The following is an 18,944-nucleotide window of genomic DNA, read 5'->3' on the forward strand; positions in this document are numbered from 1 at the left end:
TTTAAACTAAAAATAACTGAACTATTATTAGTAAAATTAAACTATACTACTTTTAAGATAAAGTTTAAAATACTGTACTGGAAACAGTTAACTGTTTATACCAGTACAGTTAACTGTAGGTTTCATTTCTCTTGGAATCTCATTCAATTCGTTGCCTTGAATCACATTGGGTCCACAAGCAGAGTGACACACATCGATTCGATCACCACCGAGACTCAACCACCACCACCGAGACAGATCTTGCCTCGCCGCCGTCGAAGGTCACCGTTGAAGGTTGTGCCGCCGTCGTCGAAGGTTGTGTCGTCCTTCCTGAGGTATCTCTTGTTGCTGTTCATCTCTTTCTGGCTTTAGGTTTTCATTTCACTTCTATTTTTACTCCAATTCGATTTTTCCCTTCAACCATTCTGTATAATTTTGACCCATCAATAAACAAATTCGATTTTTGTGTGTACACACAGAATTGTGAAGCATCAAAAGTTGTGAAAAATTGAGCTTGATTTGAAAGTTTAATGTTAGGGTGATGGTGATTAAAGGGATTGATTACAAGCAATTCCACTTTATGTATACGTGAATGGAAAAGGGATAAGAATGTCTTTTTGTTGTCTTATACACCTACCCAGAGACAAGAATGTTTGATTGCTAGTATGATGATGTTTAATGATGCAGGGATTTGAGTGGGACTTTGGTGTGTTTTCTGGTCTTGAAGGCGTTGAGAAACCAAACCCAAAAATTTATGAGATTGCACTTGAGAGGTCTGGAAACATTGCACCTGAACAAACTTTGCATATTTTACTATAATAGGTGAGGTAAGATAAAGTAGGGTAGGTGAGATATTTTATCCTGTTTTGTCACTGCAATTATAGGCTTGTTATTTATTTGGTGTTGTTGGTTTAGTTCCTTAATCATGGTTTTGCTTTTGTTCAAGTTTTGGTGTGATTCTTTGTGTCTGTTCTGGAGATGTTTTGTTCAGTTATGATTTGGTTGATTGTGCACGGTGTACTTTTTTTTGTTTAGTTATGAAAATCACAATACACTACACTACTCTGTTGTTCTACCGCTAGCCTTGTGGGGTTGGGGTATGGGCCCTCTATTTTGTATTCATGTGTTGTTATAATTTCTGATTACTATTTAGTGATTGGATTTCATGTTTTAGGGAAATAATGATTGTTTTTTCTATTTATAGATTACTTTGAAGAAAACCTTGGGTTGTTGGTTAAGGGCTTGCATTCATAATGATAGTTTTCTGCTAATTGGACTATGAGAGCGGCCACAACCTTCCATTGTCTGGCCATCCATAAATTACAGGACAAATGCTCTTTGGCAGTAAAGTGACATGTCAAAAGAAATAACAGTTAAAATCAGAGGAACATGATCATAAGGGTGATCACATTTTTAAGTTTTGAAGAAGGGCAAACAGCAAGAATGATTTTGCCTGAAAAAAATAAATGAAGTGCAGAAATGGAAGAAAAAAACAAGAAACCTGGTTCAATGTGGTTTATCAGTATCCAAAGGGTTTGCTGGTTTGTTTTGGTATGATTAGGAGTTTATAGCCATTTTCCATCGGGTAGGACCATTTTTAGAGTACTATAGTTACCACTCTAGCTATGTATGTCCAAGTAAAAGGTAAAACCCTCTGATAAATAATCTGTTAAAGGATGAATTTGTGTTGAATTTTTCAGAAGATTATACGTTGAAATTTGTGTTTCTGGTTTTATTCATAGAAATAAAGAGATGAGTCCATGTTAAAATCTGTGTACATTTTAGGAGAAATTGACACATTTTGGTATGACATGATCATGTGCAAATTATCCATTCCCAGTTCTATGCTTGCTTTTTCTTCTTTTCACTTAAGTGCTGTTAAAGTAAGGTATGCATTATTTAATCAGAAGAGTTCCACTATTGGTTTCAAACACCACATATATAGATACTTGCCTTTTTAAGGCACATAAAAATGCACCAAAGACCATTCAGTTTTCATTTCACACGAGTTTGGCACCAAACACTTAAACAAGAACACCCCAAACTTCTGCCACTCCAACTGAATTTCCCAGAAAACAGCTTTTAAACTTTGTTTTAACAAATAATCAACCATGGCCAAAGAGCATTTGTCCTTTCCTATGTCTGACTTTGAGTGTAGTATGTTATCGGTGATGAATGTGTCTCTGAGTCAATTGCATATTATAGTGCATTGCCAGGCCTATGCATGCAGTGTGCCTCAATCTAATATGTTTTCAAGTTACTAATTGGAATTATAAGGAAGCTATGATACAACACTTTCGCAACATTAAGAATTTCACTATGGATTTGTTTGCTTGCTTCTTCTGTATATTCTTAGCTTCAAATGTGGTGAAGTCACTGTTTGCTTTGTTCATTATACCTTAAATTTTGATCTGCAGGTCTGTAGTCTTTTACATTTCATTCTTCCCTCATCATACCTCAATCTAATATTTTTTTTACTGATATAAATATGTAATCAGGTTGGAGAACAAAACAGTCAAGTTTATAAGCTGCAATCTTGGATCAGATGGATTTTACATTGCCAGAAACCGTCGAAACTCTCACACCAGCTACTTCTGGGATTGATCCTTTACCTCCTTGTATGGCTACATCATCAACTGAGCATAGTAAAGGTCGGTCAGATGTGTGGGGGCATTTTACCAAACAAGATCCTTATTCTGAGAAGAAGGCTAAGTGCAATTATTGTGGTGATTTGATTAAATATTTGGCTGGAACAAGTGGGATGAGGAATCATCTGATAAGATGCAAGGAAAATCCTAATAGAGAAGCATTCAAAAGGAAAAAATTGTCATCATCAACTACAGAAGGGGCTAGTGTTGGCCCTTCACCAACTATTCCTAAGTTTGACCAAAATGCATCTCGAATGAAGTTGGTGAAGATGTTTGTGAAGTCTGAGCTTCCTTTTCGATTTGTGGAAGATGAAGACTTCCGTGACTTTGTACGATCCTTGCAGCCACGGTTTGAGGTCCCATCCCGCACTACATTGAGGCGTGAAATGTGGGAACTCTATGAAGAGGAAAAAGCAAAGTTAAAAATTTTTCTATCAAAGCAGTGTGGGAGGGTTTGCTTAACTACAGACACATGGACTTCAATCCAAAACCTAAACTACATGAGTTTAACAGCTCACTTTATTGATGAAGATTGGAAGCTTCATAAGAAAATTTTGAATTTTTCTCAAACAACAGGTCATTCAGGAGAGCTCATTGCTAAACATGTTGAGGCTTGTTTGAATAACTGGGAGTTGAAGCGAGTCCTTAGTGTCACTGTGGATAATGCTACAGCAAATGATGTTGGGGTCCAATACCTCAAAAGAAGGATGTTATCATGGAATTGTCTTGTCTTAAAGGGAGAATATGTTCATATGTGTTGTTGCGCACATGTATTAAGTTTGATTGTGAAGGACGGGTTAAAAGAGATAAAAGATTCAATTTCAAAAATTCGGAGTGCAGTTAAATATGTGAAATCTTCTCCAGCTCGATTTGCTAGATTCAAGGCATGTGTTGAACAAGAGGGAATTTCTTATAAAGGTCTTATTTGCCTTGATGTTGAAACTAGATGGAATTCAACTTATCTAATGTTAGAGGCAAGCTTGAAGTACAAAGATGCCTTCGTCTTGCTAGATATGCAAGATAAGAAATTTGGTGCTGAAATGGCCAAAAGTAGTGGTGTGCCACTAGAAGAGGATTGGGAATATGCGAGGTCTGTTCTACCATTCTTAAAGATGTTTTATGACTCTACCATGCGTATTTCTGGTTCTTCTTACGTCACTAGTCATATGTATATGAAGAAAGTGTTTGGAATTGGTAAAAAGATTCGACAATATTCTGAGAGTACTGATGTGAGCATAAGATTGATGGCAATGAGGATGAAGGGTAAGTATGACAAATATTGGGGAAATCCCAATGGAATTAATATCTTATTATTGATTGCTGTTGTGCTTGACCCTAGGAGTAAGTTGGATTTTGTTAATTACTTCATTGACTATATATTTGAATCTAGCATGGCCAGTGGATTGAAATCAAAATTATTGTCATCTTTGAAAACACTTTATGATCAATATCAAGGGGTTGAGGAGGGTTCTCAAAGTAGCCAACAAGAATCTCAACTAGATGATGAAGATGATGGTCCTCATGGCATGAGCTTCTACCTAAGAGCTACAGGACGTAGATTTGATTATATATTAGAGCTTGATAAATATTTGAGAGAGGATCCTGAACCTTATACAAAGTCAGTTGAGCTTGATGTTTTACATTGGTGGAAGGTCAACTCAACTAGATTTCCTATCCTTGGAAACATGGCTCGAGAGGTGTTAGCCATTCCCATCTCTACCGTAGCATCAGAGTGTGCATTCAGTACAGGAGGAAGGGTGGTTAATCCTTATCGTAGTTGCCTAACACCTAAAATAGTGGAAGTACTTGTTTGCACACAAGATTGGTTAAGAGGAACACCTTTCTCTATACTTTTTAACGAGGATCCTAAAGAGCTTGATGAATTTGAGCAAGGTGAGTTTATATGAAAACTTTATATACTTTTTAGTTGATATTTTTAAATTTATTTTAAGTTTTCAAGAATGATGAAATATTTTTTTTTTGTAGATATAACTTCTCAAGACGAAGTGGGACCTTCAAGTGCAATTAATTTAGATGATTGAAGATGCATTAAGATGTATTAACATTTTGATGTTGTTTATCGGAGAACTTACTGGAAAACCTATGTCCTATGTATTAAGATGTATAAATATTTTGATTTTGGTGTATTGAAGTATGATGCATATTTCAAGTATTATTTCCTAAGCACTTTCAAATTATAAACTTTATATTATTATTGCATATTACAATCATATGTAATTAGTGCAATTCGGTTCAAAATAGTGTAATTCAGTTCAAAAATAGTGCAGTTTGGTTTATTTTGTCCAACCTTACCCTTCTGCTAGGTTTTCTTTGCCTCTTCACCTTCAAACCACAACTAATAGTTAGGAAAATAAAGCTTTTTATGCCCATCTAGGTTTGAACTCGTGACCTTCCACTCATAAGGTCAAAGTACAACCACTGTGCCAATTCACATTTGGTGATAACCATTATAATCTTATGATTATAATATCACTCACGATTCACAATTACATTACCAAAACAAAATAATAATAATCATACAACACAAAATTGGCATATATAGGACTCGAACCCAAGTCCTCTCACACAATCAAAGTACTCTCAACCATTTGAGCTAGTACTTTTCTATGTCACATCAAGCAATAATTAATGCCATAAAGGCTCTTTCTACTCGCATTTATTAATTAATTAATTATTTAATTAATTAATTTCACGGGTCTTACATTACACCTACCTTTAAAAGTTTTCGTCCACGAAAATAAGACTTACCAACAAAAAGGTGAGGATAAGACTTCCTCATGAGATCCTCCATCTCCCAAGTCATCTCCTGGGTTGCCTCGTCCCAGAGAACCTTCACAGTCCGAATCTCCTTTCCTCTGAGTTGTTTGACTTGGGAATCTAGAATCCTCACCAGTCCAACTCCCAAAGTCAGATTCTCACGCACCTGATCATCATCCTGCTCCAGCACATGAGTAGGATCCGCCACGTACTTCCTCAACTGTGATATGTGGAAAACATTGTGCAGGTTTGCTAAGTGAGGTGGTAATGCAATCTCATACGCCATCGGTCCAATTCGCCTTGTAATCTGATATGACCGATGAATTGAGGAGTTAACTTCCTCGACTTCAATGCTCTCCCAATACCTGTTGTAGGTGTAACTCTGAGGAATACGTGGTCACCAGCCTCAAACTCAAGTGACCTCCTCCTCTTATTTGCGTAGGATTTCTGCCGACTCTGAGTTGCACGCATCCGATCCTGTATTACCCTTACTTTCTGAGTAGTCTGTTGTAAAAATTCTGGGCCAAGAACCACAGACTCTCCATCCTGCTGCCAACACAAAGGTGTCTGACATCTCCTGCCATACAAAGCCTCGTAATCCCAATGCTGGAATGGTAGTTGTTATTGTAAATGAACTCCACCAGCGGTAGCACATCACTCCATGTCCCGAGGTGATCTAGAACACATGTTCTCAATAAGTCCTCTAGAGACTGTATGGTTCTCTCAGACTGGCCATCAGTCTGAGGATGATATGCCGAGTTCATTCTCAACTAAGTGCCCAAAGTGTTCTGCAACGTCTGCCAGAACCTCGAGGTAAATCTCGGATCTCTATCTGATATGATACCTGTAGGCACACCATGTTTCGTGCTCACACTTGAGGCTGTTATGAGTGGGGAGGATCATAGTATGTGTTCACGCATGTTGGACTACGAGCAGGTATGTTCGTAGAGTTGGACTACGGACGGGGAGGTCTATAGAGTTGGACCACGAGTGGATAGGTTCATGGAAGCATGATAATCCTTGAGGACCAAGGTTGTGAATGGATCTTTCTCATATAGGTTATGAGATTAGGGTGTAACGTTATAAAGAAGTCAATAAATTAAAATTGACTAAGATAGATTGGGTTAGGGTTAATTCTCATTATTTATTGATTGTGTTATTTTTCTTTCTCAACTCACCATTTATGTTTGTGTTTGGCGATGATCGTGTGACTTGTCATGCGGGAGCAAATGTGGATCCAGGTGAGCACGCTGATGCATAGAGACAGAGCGGGGTAGACTATGGAAAATTTTTCTCTATGCTTTATTTTCAAGCTTTTTGTAATAAATTTTTATGATATTTTTCTCTACTATGAACTTGTAATAAAGATGAAGTAGTGTAATTGGACTGTAGTGATATAAGTTTTAAATTTTCTCGCATTTGAAAACTTTATACATATTATTTTAAATTCCAAAAGAAATTATATGATATATATTTTTTTAGTAATATCCACCTAGGGTGTTACAATTATTTCTTTCAAAGTTATAAATTTTGCAAGTATTTCCTACAAATTTTTTTATAAAAATTTTTTTTGCAAAATATTTTGCAAAAAAAAAAAATTGATATTATTTTCTTGCGGATTATTTTTCATAATAAAAATGTTTTTTCAATGGTGCAACTTCAAAAAAAATTAATTTAAAGATTAAATGATATCTAACTATAGGATATATTATTTGAACTTGCTTTTGTCTACTCCTTTGACATAAAATGTTTGTGACAACCACAACTCTAGTTAAATTGAAGACACATTAATCATAATTGTTATATACTAATTGGATTGTATGAAAGTTGTAACATTGCCCTCGTAGTAAGTTCTTTAGTTTGTTGTTGGGTTTCCTATGAAGAGAACAAAAATAGACAACTAGACAATCTTAAGAAATGATTACTATTAAATGCCAATGGACCTATGTAAGGAGAAATTGTTAGTTGAATGATTACCACAACTTAAAAAAAGGATACATTCGGTAAGACTAATGCTTCCATGTATGGAAGTAAGCATGCATTTCTATTTGCATATTGTTGTATTTTTGAACTTTCGTGTTACCAAATTTTTTAAATGGATTGGGGCTCAAACTCCATACACCTATGTCCATATACCCAAATGAATGAATTATAAGTTAAATGTTGTAATTTTAATATGCTAAAAATAAAAGACACATAACTACTTACATGTACCATAGTTGGATGATAGAAATATTTAACATTTGTCATCCCCTAACCATCTCCAATGTCTCAAGAAAGGAAATGTAAAATGACACTACAACTTCGAGCCAATCCAAATACTATAGAGTCTCATTATACCTTTATTGATCTTTTGTTCAACGTAAACAATATAGTCACATGCTTTGAAAGAGGATCATCCTTTGCTTCTACCATGTCATCATCATCAATAGTAGGATCTAACACCTACTTTTGACGATGCTAGACAATTGAAATAAATATAAGCTAAAGTTTAGTTCATTTATTTATAAATTATAAAAAAGATTACTAAATAAGACAATGTACTACATGTTCTTATGCAACCTATCCTATAATTAGTTTTAGGCCAAACCTTAAATGTTCCTAACCAACAAATTGAACCTCTATAGTTGTAAAGTCAATCGAGTAATAAGATCTTTAACTTCATCAAGCACCACATGTGTCTAGTCCAATTGAAGAGGAAAACCATGTATGGTTAATCCTTCTTCCATTTGTTGTCCTTTTGCAACCACATCGAGAGATCTTCATTAACATATCATACTAACATTTTTGTTCAATATGTCTACAATAGAATATGAGCCTTTTTACTGACTCAAACTTGATCAGGAACTTCATCAACTTCTCCTTGAGTTTATTGTTTAGAGATGCCTTCATTGCATTAAATGTTTGTTCAAAATTTTCTTCAAATTACATCTTAACTTTCGTAAAGTGTAAATTCGGTGATGATGACAGGTTTTGTGTTAGTGTAATTTACTTTTTATGACAACTTTGTAAGCAAGTTTTTAAAAATAACATCTCATCCTCACAAATTTTATTTTATTTTTTTAACAATTTTTCACCATTTATAGCGAATTGTTTATAATTACAAACTACCTTCACAAAATATATTTTGTTAATGTGAGTTTTTTTTTTCAACATATCTTTTTCGATGGATATAATTGTAAACTACGTATAATTTTTCTTGTTAAAATTATTAGAACATATTTCACAATGAATAATATTTTGAGAACATTTAATCTTTCATTATATATCGAAGATCTCTCTCACATGTTTTTATTGAATTTAACTTTGAAAGAAGTATTTATTGTGTGCCTCAATTTCGATTAACATTAATTCATTAGTCTACGTCATTTTCTACCATCTTCACTTTAAAGGAAAAAAAAAATCTAAATCAACGTCTCTTAAACTATTTTGAAAATATAAAGTACCGTGAACTAGCATAACATAATTCGTTACCATCAAATGACTTAAACTTATTTCACAACAATGCACGCATTTGATTGTAATACAAGATAAACAAGAACAGAAAATTAAACTTAAAAGACAAAAATAAAGCATATAGAAATTTATGATAAACATAATAGCTTAGTTCTTCTGATGCACTGGTTTGGTAGCGGTAACACACTATGGATAAACCTCAATGATAGAAAATAAACGTATGGGAGTAATGTTGTAGTTACTGAAGCCAGCAGAGAAAATTAGGTTGGCCCACTCTTTCTCATTTCTTTCTTTACCAGCTAACAACATCATCATCTTCATATCAAAGAAAATCTGCGTCTCAGTTAATTCATGGTCTTCCTTCTTATTCTCCATCACAATATCTATGATAAGAACCCTTCCCTCGCTGGCTATTGCCTCTTTGCAATTTTTCAGTATTTTCACACATTCCTCATCCTTCCAGTTATGTATTATCCACTGTTTCATTTTCAAGTGAAAATGATCAGAATCAGAAAATCAAAAACGGAAAATCAACATTGTTTATATTATTCGTATTCACTTTTTCTCAAAAATCACTACATCATATTTTACTTTACTTCTACTACGAAATTTTTGCATACTTACCCTCTAGTCCAGTTTGAAACAGTTTGAGTATCCAAGTTTGAGTCACAATTTTTGCACCTCCTTTTTCTTCTATATATATATATATATATATATATATATATATATATATATATATATATATATATATATATATATATATATATATATATATTTCTATTCTGTTCGACCATTAAACTTTTATAGTAAAATATGTATTTGATCATTATAAATATAATTAAATTCTGTTTGCCTTTTAACTGCAGCCTCGAAATGGATTGTTGATCCACCAGATAGATGAATAACAAAAACCATTAAGTAATCATAAAGAGCATTTTATATAATGTAATGAATAGTATGTTTACCTTCAACATAATGGAATCTGCTGAAGGAATAGCTTGAAACATATCTCCTCCAACATATTCTATGTTCTCAGTTCCTTGCAAGTCAGCAACGACATGCGGCAGATCCAGTACAGTGCACTTTAGATGTGGGAATGACTCAGCAATAACCTTAGCCATTGTCCCTGTTCCTCCTCCAACATCAACCAATGACTTTGATGCATTCAACACTCCTTCACACTTCTCAATCACTACACTAGAAACCCATTTACTGTCACTAGCCATGGCATCGTTGAAAAGGTGGTTGAATTTAGGCTTAGACCTAGCGAAGTCCCAAAGTGTCATCCCATATTGAGTGTGAAAGAGTGTAGGGTCTTCATTTGTGAACCAAGTAGAGAGTTGATACCATGGATTAATGTAAACTGGATCAACTATGAGTTGTAACCAAGATGTCATGCTGGAGGGATGGTCCTGTAAGAGTAATTTAGATGCATCGGTTAGCACATACATGACTTCAGGCTCATTTGGGGTGCCCTGGTGTTCAGAGAAGAAACCAGAATGAGTCAGAATTTTCATCAAGCGGCTGATAAAGGAAGTCTTGGAAGGGTGGATTGGTAATGAAGCAATGAGTTGTGAGAGTGGCATAGGTTGGCCATAGTTGTGTATGATATCTGCTATGCCCAACTCAATACCACACTTCAGAGACAAAGAGTTTATGAATTTCAAAATATGATTCCAGACATGGGTTTGAGCTCGAAGCAATTGTGAAGCATTATCTCCTTCCTGGGTTTCCATGAATAATTTGGTAGTTTGTGTGTTATCAAATCTCATATAGTTGTGTATTTATATAATGACCGCTGCATAAATATTCCGATGCTTTCTTGGTAATAATAGTAGCTTAGAAAATTATATTTTCATGACCACTCTTGGTGTTAACAGTAATTAACTAAGTTAGAGGTTGTAAAATACAATACGATGACAACAGGAGTGGAGATGAATTCTGTTATTTCATATTAAAACGATTCATTCATATTTTCATATTTAAATTTAACGGATATCAAAATTTTATTCTATTTTCATCCTCAAAAGATATATATTTGTACTCATATTTGTACCTATTTTAATATAAATTAATTAATTTTTATAAAAAATAAAAAATTATGATAAAGTAAACCTAATATTAGTAATATTCAATACTAAATTGAAGGTATTCCCATTTCGTCAAAATTAAAACTATAATATGATCAAAATCACATCAAGAATAAAAATTAAATTAATAATAATTGAAATTTAACAACGATTCATGAATAATTATATTATAGTAAATAAAAGTTATTTATATAATTATAGTTATAAAATTACACGAATAGAAAATAAAAAATATAAAAACAATATTCTATATGATAAAAATAAACCACAAATAAAAATTAAAAAAAATATAATCAAATAAAAACAATTTAAGAGACAATTGAATGAAATCGCTAAAAGAAAAACAAAATATATAGTTAAGGTATGATAAAATAAAAAAACCTTAGAGATCTAAGAAAAAATTTTAAATATTTATCTCATTGAATGATTGAGATATAATAAAGATTATTTTAATTGAATAAAAGAGTTCTTCAAATGAAATAAAAACTAATAATAATAGAATAAAAAATATAAGTTATTTTTATATTACCTAGTAACGAAAGATTTATGTTATTATATACTTAAATTGACATTGTTAAAAGAAAATATACAATAAATAAAAATATTAAAAATAGTAGAAAAATTTAAAATATCATAATAAAAAATATTTAATTGACATACATCTTTTGAATATAATTGCATAAAAGTTGTGGCAAGAGGAAAAATATCCTTGATATACGAATGAGTTTTATGACAAACAAAACAATTATAAAAAGTAAAAAATAGAAGATATATAATATAAAATATAGAAGATATATAATATAAAATATAGAAATGTGTGTATATTATATTTATATATATATATATATATAATAATTCAATAGATTATAAATATTTTAATAATTTAAACAAAAACATAGTGAGAATTAGAGAAGGTATAGGTTTGAGATTGGACAAATATTTACATGTTCATGTCCGTCTCTGTACCTAATTACAAAACTAAGATATGTCTCATATCCATACCAATATATAGTTAATACAAAAATTTTCACAAGGAAAATTTATTTGTTATCCTTAAATTTAAGTATAATTCAGATCACTCCATTAGTTTGTCAAAATTTAACAGCTGTAATGTTTTGGTATCTTGTACCAAACTCGTCAATCTAACATAAAAAGCAGACTAAAGACATGTTGACCCGTTTTTGTAAATTAAAATTTAAAAAAGAAATTAATATAAATAATAATATTTTCATATCTAAGTTTTAATTATAATAATTTAATATGTAAATATAATAATTATTTTAGTTTAATTGATTAAAAATATTAAAAAATTATTATTTTTCAATAAATATGTCTAAAATTAATTATACGATTAAATATATTTTTAGTATATATATATATATATATATATATATATATATATATATATATATATATATATATATAATTTTCTAAATAAATAAAAAATTAACGGATGACTCTTAAAATATTTAGTTTGTTTTAATGGATCAGCCCGATCCGAGTTGATAAGACAAATTGATCTCTTCTCCCACGTAACTCTCTTCATGACTAAATATATAATAAGAATAAAATATATAAATAAATCATTTTAAAGGAAACAATAATAATAATGTTCGTAATTACATAACATGATATGAAATATCATCAATATTTAAAGAAATGATATGTGCTTCAGAATGCCGTGTTAAACACGTATGTGATGTGAGAGGGAAAGTTTGACTTCGATGGCTAGGAAACACTTGTCGGCCATAACAAAAGAAATCCTCTCCCCGCATTTATGAATTATGGATATCTATATTTTCATAATAAAATTAATATTAATCTTATAAGAATAAAATATTTAATTTTATTATTAGAAAAATGAATGGTAAATTAATTCTTAAACATACAACATATATTTATTTTAATAAGACATAGACTTATATATACATATACATACATATATATATATATATATATATATATATATATATATATATATGTATTTTAATATTTGCGGTACTTTTAAAATTTTTCTGCTTCAAAACATATAGCTCGTTCGATTATGTCACGGAGAAATGAAATAGGAAGATTTTTATAAATAATCATACATTTACTTTCTACATAATTATGTAATAAAATATGTAATAGAAAAATAATCTAATAAAGTTTTAAAAAATTATTTTAAGATCACATTTACTAATATCTGACAAATTTATTTCTTAAACATGTAATTTTTAAAAGAAAATCACAATTTGTTTTAAATAATATTTCTAATATCTTTCGCTGAAATTGTAAATCTTCAATAATATACAATTACTTGAATTTTCTATTCATCTAAATTAAGATGATTAAAATATAAAAATAATTTTTTTCTGTTTTATATATTATTTAATTTAGAACTTTGATTAATCGATCGAAGATCATTTCGCCACCTATTTTTTAAACAAAATTGCATAATGTCTGTCTTTAAAGCAGGCATGTGAAGCAATTATGGACTTTTAGCGGCAAAGGTTATCCTGCAAGAACTGACCATTATCCACTATGCGAGAGTTTCTATGTCTGCATAGATTAATACCTCATACAAGAAATATAAAGTTGTCCTATGGTTGACATTCACCGTTTAAGTGCAGGGTACGTAGTAGGGGTAGACGCACCGTCTCAACCGTTTGATTTGATAAGAAGAAAAATTCATGATCAACTAATATTCTCCGTATGAGATATGATTTTTAGATCTAATTCAAGTATCTATCAAGTTATTTCATCCGTTAAACTTTTACATAAATGAAAATATGTTTTTTTTCAAAATTCACGTTAAATACAAATTTTTATTCCATTTTATATTATGATTTAATTTGTGAAATATATATATATATATATATATATATATATATATATATATATATATATATAAAAAGGGGATTCACCTTTTTTATCCATATTTTAAAATATTAATTGTACCACTTTAAATATAATAATTTTTAATTTTTTTTTCAAATTGACCGTTACTTTTACAAGTTTTTCATAAAATCGGCTATCTCTGTTTCTTCTCTTCTTTTTTATTTATCAATGATTATTCTTTCATTTGTTCGGATATATTTCACTTTATTTTTAATATTTTTAATAAATATAATTTTACTTATATATTTTTAATAACATTACAATATTATCACCTACTAATATAATATTATACATATTTAAAAAATACACACGATAGCGTATGTGTTTATGCTAGTTATTAATAAAGAGATTGGTATGCAATTTTTTTCTTTTAATAATTGCTCTGTTAAATTAAATAAATAAATATATTTTTTTAATTTTACCCTTTAAGTAAGTATCTATTTTAATTTAAACAATTATTTATAATATAAAAAATTAATACTATTTACACAATAAAATGTTATACAAATTATTTATAAACTATCAAATATTTTTTATAAATTAAAAATTATACAATTTTTTTATTTTAATAATTAAAAATTACTTTATAGTTTAATAATAGATATGTTTCCACTAGGATAAATAATGATCATTAATGACTTTTGAAAAATAAAATAAAAATCCGTGGACTAAACTATGAAAAATCAATTTACCAAAAATATGGCATGTTTAAGTTAAACGATTATGTAATACCACCAAAGCAAATGTATAAATCAACTATCATAAATAGTAGTAATTTAAAATTCAAATCTTGAACATAAAGTTATGTTAAATATTTAAAAAGCAGTTATAAAAAGATATTACGATTTATAATAGTCTTACAAATAATACCAGGAGTGTATACAAAAGAATAATATTTTTGAAACCAAATAAGTGATTGGATTGGAGTAATGAAAGCAATAGTTTAATAATCTAAATGTGGCTAAACTATGATGAAACAGAGGATAATTGTATTTATATCATTAATCTTTTTAAGTAATAAAAATATAAATGATTAAATATATTTTTGGTCCCTCAAATTTTAGTAAATTTTGGAATTAGTTCCTCTTTGAAACTTTATACTAATTTAGTCATTCATCTCTAGAAATGCGTGAATTTTGTCTTTCTTACCAAATTTTGTTAAGTTTATTTGACATTTTAAACGCATTTTATGATAATATTTGAGTTAACATTAAAGCGAAAATGTGTCAAATACTATCATGAAATGTGCTTGAAATGTCAGATAAACTTAACAAAATTTGGTTAAAAGGATTAAATTCACGCATTCTTTAAGATGAATGACTATATTGATCAAAAGTTGAGGACTAATTCTAAATTTCACTGAAACTTGAGGAACTAAAATCATATTTAACCCAAATATAAAATATAAGAAATTAGATTTGGAAATTGTAAATTAATATAAAGAAATAAATTATATATTTTATAAATTGTTAATAATTCTCAGTGGTGAGATCATTAAAAAAAATCTTCAAAATGTTATAAACTAAATTACTGACAAAAAAAAATCTTCAAAATGTCATATACTAAATTACTAAAGAAAGAGACCACTTCAAACCAACTTTTATCAATTTTGTACCCATTTGAGATGTTTTGGTTTTCTTGAATTAATAGATCATGTGAAAGAAATGAATTATCTTCAATCTCTCTGGATTATATGGGTTTTGTTTTGAAAACTAAAACATTTCATTAACTAATGTTTGAATTATGACAAATATTAGTCAATACTTCATTTGATTAAAACAAAAAGAACATTTTTGGTTAACATTCTATAAGAACTTTTTTTTTTTTATCATAACTAACCAGATGAACATATTGAGAACAATGCCCCATGCTTGGATTCTCATACAACATAAATCAAATCCTAAGCATAACATTTTCAATACAAGCACTTTCATTGTCACCAATTAGTATACACTAGTGCAGGGAAAAGAAATGGTAACGGTTATTTACAACTTTTGGTTTCGGGTCAACAACCGAGACATATACGGTCGAGGTTAAAAGGTAGTATTTTATGCCTCGGTTACAAACTCGAGGCATATTAAATATTTTCTCATAACCGAGGCCTAATGGGTATTAGAAATCCAAAAAATAAAAGAAAATTTAATATACTTTCTGCCTCGGGTCTGTTTTAACCGCGGCAAAAAGATACATTTACTGCCTCAGGTCTGTTTCAACCGAGGCATATGACCATTTAAAAAAGAAGGAAAAATTTGAATAATCTTCTGCCTAGGTTTTGGTTACAACCGAGCCATAAAGGTTTTTTTTTTTTTTAATTCTGGTCCTATTTCATTCAAATCTAGCACATTTAACCTGCAAATTTTGAACCAGAAAACTAGAACCAGCCAGAAACAATATCATATTACAATTTATGGACTCATTACAATACTTAAATACTATTCATATTGTAGCACTCATTACAATATCATATGCTTCCATAAACAAATATACTAAGTACTATTGTACATTTGAATAATGTACTTTGCCAAAGTTATCCTTAAATATTTGATGGACTTGACGGGGATTGATGTATTGGTACCAAATCTCTGCACACAAGAGAATAATTTAAATTAGTATATAAACTAAGACAAAATTGCATATAAGTATTTGATATAGTGAAATTATTACCGTTTCCCAACCACTTGTGATACAAGCACGTACAATGATTGATATCCATTGCATTACATAGTAACCGCACTCATATGAGCCGGTTTATAAATTACACTACAATGAATGCACATTTATAAGTAATTGATGAAGAAAATAAATTGAATAATTATAATAATATAGACCAAAATAACAAACCTGGAGGCCCAACCATGCTAGCCTTTTTGTCATAGCAGTTGATTTCCCTAACAACATGCTATGCGCAGCTATTGAACTATGAAAAAGGTAAGGTGTTAAGATACAATTATATAAGAAAGAAAGTTCATAAAATTGAGGTTCTTACCAATCTATAACTTGTCTGAGATGGTTAGGAGGAGGCCTGTGCAAGGAACAAAGCCACACAACAATGTTGTCCTTCATGGAAATCACAACTAGTTGCCAATGATGCCTGCTATAAAAACAAAATTCATTGTTGTACCTTAAATAATATATTATAATTAGAAGTCAAAAAACTACACTTACCCAAAAATATAGGGGACACAATATATTTCCTTCCCTCGTCCAAAGCATTGGGTGACGTATGCTTGAATGTCATCAAATTTATTGCCTACATGAGTGAGTTGAGGGTCTATGAACCCATATACATCACTCAATCCCATATTGTTACTGACACTAAACTTATATCTGAACAAAAACATTTATTTAATATAAGTTACTATAGAAATTAATTAAACATAATGAATAGTTTTAGATGCTTACATCATCCATAACTGAATAAGGGTAATATTCAGTTCTTCTGTACTCGACCCAAACTCTAAGACATCTTGCTTATGTAGGTACATTAGGATGTCACCATCTCTCCCAAATACATTAGAATCCCATGGAACTACCATCGGCTTATCACTAATGATGTCAACAAGTTGGTGTAATGCACCAAGAGTATCATCCAAAGATATTGGAATCTTCATAGGTTCAGGACTTTCCACTTCATGCGACTATTATTACATGGAAAAAATAATTTGATTGTGAACATAAATAACATGTAAACTTAAAATGCAGAGTACTATAAGGTGAGTTTGGGGATCCATACCGAAGGGTCAGAAATAGAACCAACTAAATCTTTAGGCCAGGCGAGGAAAGACTGGAATGCTTGTGCCACAATATATACCTAATCTGTTGGCACAAGAACTAAAGCACCTGGTATAATAACTTCCTTTACTGTAACCTTAACCTCATCATCCGCCAACTCCATACCATGAACAACAGTGGCTGCCTCAAATTTTGTTCCACGAGCCACTACTGTCTTCCCTGTACCATGCAGAACATATAGTTCACATCGATGAGCGTCTTCTGCATCATCCCCTGGTACATCTGGACCCGAGTAACTCCCCTTTCTGCTTCTACCTATTGGGGTCACAAAAGGTCCTGGTTGGGGAATTAGTTGTGGAGGGTTGCCATGACCACCAAAATGTTGCTTGAACTGACGCATAACCCTTTCATTGATTTGTTCTGTCAACCGTTGTGTCAGTTTTTCTTCATACTCAGCACTATGTATTCATCAAGATTGACTAGAGGAGCCACCAAAATATTGGCGAATGCCGACTCCTGATCCAACAGCATGCATAACCATGACGACCTTCTGGAATGAAAGTACCTTGGGAGCTCTGCTCAACCAAGGAGTGCTACAATATAACAAAAGAAAATTAAGAGAAAATCGGTATAAAATGATATTAATGTTTAAGTAAAGTTAACTCTTACAATTTTTTTAGAGATTTCTCGTGCAGTTTCAGAAGTGTAGGTGCCCAATGATCGTAGGAGGGCTAACTTCCACTTTTGATGACGAGATGGTGGTGAAGGAGGTGCAAGACAATCATCTTCAAAAGGTGAGGGCCTAGATTTTTCTTTTTCCTTCAATATCTTTTCTTCAAGCTTTCTATACCCACCATGAGACAATATGTGTAGGTTTTTATTTTGTTTACCTATTGCTTGGACTTTTGTCCTCTTTTCCTGTAACATATAATTGATTTTATGAATTAGTTCAACTTGTAGACAATTTCAAAAAAATTTCGAATTCAAGTAAACTAACCTTCCATCCCTCAGATGTACGAGACTCAACAAACTGACACCAAGTTTCTTCATCAATTGCATTGTATAGCTCACGTGGATCTTCATTCTTTTTAGATCCATAGATATACCTAGACGTTAGTTTTGTCTTAAAACCACGAAAATCTTTGGTGACTGCTGACAAACATCTATGTTTAAGTGTCGCCACATTTGGAATATCAAATGTCGTCTACAATAAAGAAAATGAACATCAATAAGTGCTTTACCAATATAATGAAAATATAAATTAAAAATATTACGTGACATAATTTACCATTATATCCTACCATATCATGTTTCGTTGAACTTCAAACACATGATCGAAACTAGGAGTAAGGATGGATATTCTGTCACGTGCCAATACTCC

General features: G+C 31.0%; 2 protein-coding genes across 2 annotated transcripts; both read right to left on the bottom strand.

The window, feature by feature from the left end:
- Window positions 1-5,346: 5,346 nt before the first annotated feature.
- LOC146881840 (uncharacterized) lies at window positions 5,347-5,691 on the bottom strand. Its single transcript, XM_085669365.1, has one exon. The coding sequence runs from the start codon at window positions 5,689-5,691 to the stop codon at window positions 5,347-5,349; it is 345 nt and encodes a 114-aa protein (XP_085525491.1).
- A 3,226-nt stretch (window positions 5,692-8,917) lies between these two features.
- LOC114170491 (putative O-methyltransferase 3) lies at window positions 8,918-10,607 on the bottom strand. The gene is made up of 2 exons (XM_085669438.1): window positions 9,827-10,607; window positions 8,918-9,338 (listed from the first exon to the last, which is right to left on the bottom strand). Exons 1-2 carry the CDS (start codon window positions 10,595-10,597, stop codon window positions 9,048-9,050), a joined length of 1,062 nt encoding a protein of 353 aa, XP_085525564.1. The 5' UTR covers window positions 10,598-10,607; the 3' UTR covers window positions 8,918-9,047.
- Between the last annotated feature and the right edge of the window lie 8,337 nt (window positions 10,608-18,944).

The sequence above is a fragment of the Vigna unguiculata genome, chromosome 11, assembly GCF_037176805.1.
Source record: "Vigna unguiculata cultivar grain cowpea cultivar isolate G323 ecotype 2 chromosome 11, ASM3717680v1, whole genome shotgun sequence".
NCBI lineage: Eukaryota > Viridiplantae > Streptophyta > Magnoliopsida > Fabales > Fabaceae > Vigna > Vigna unguiculata.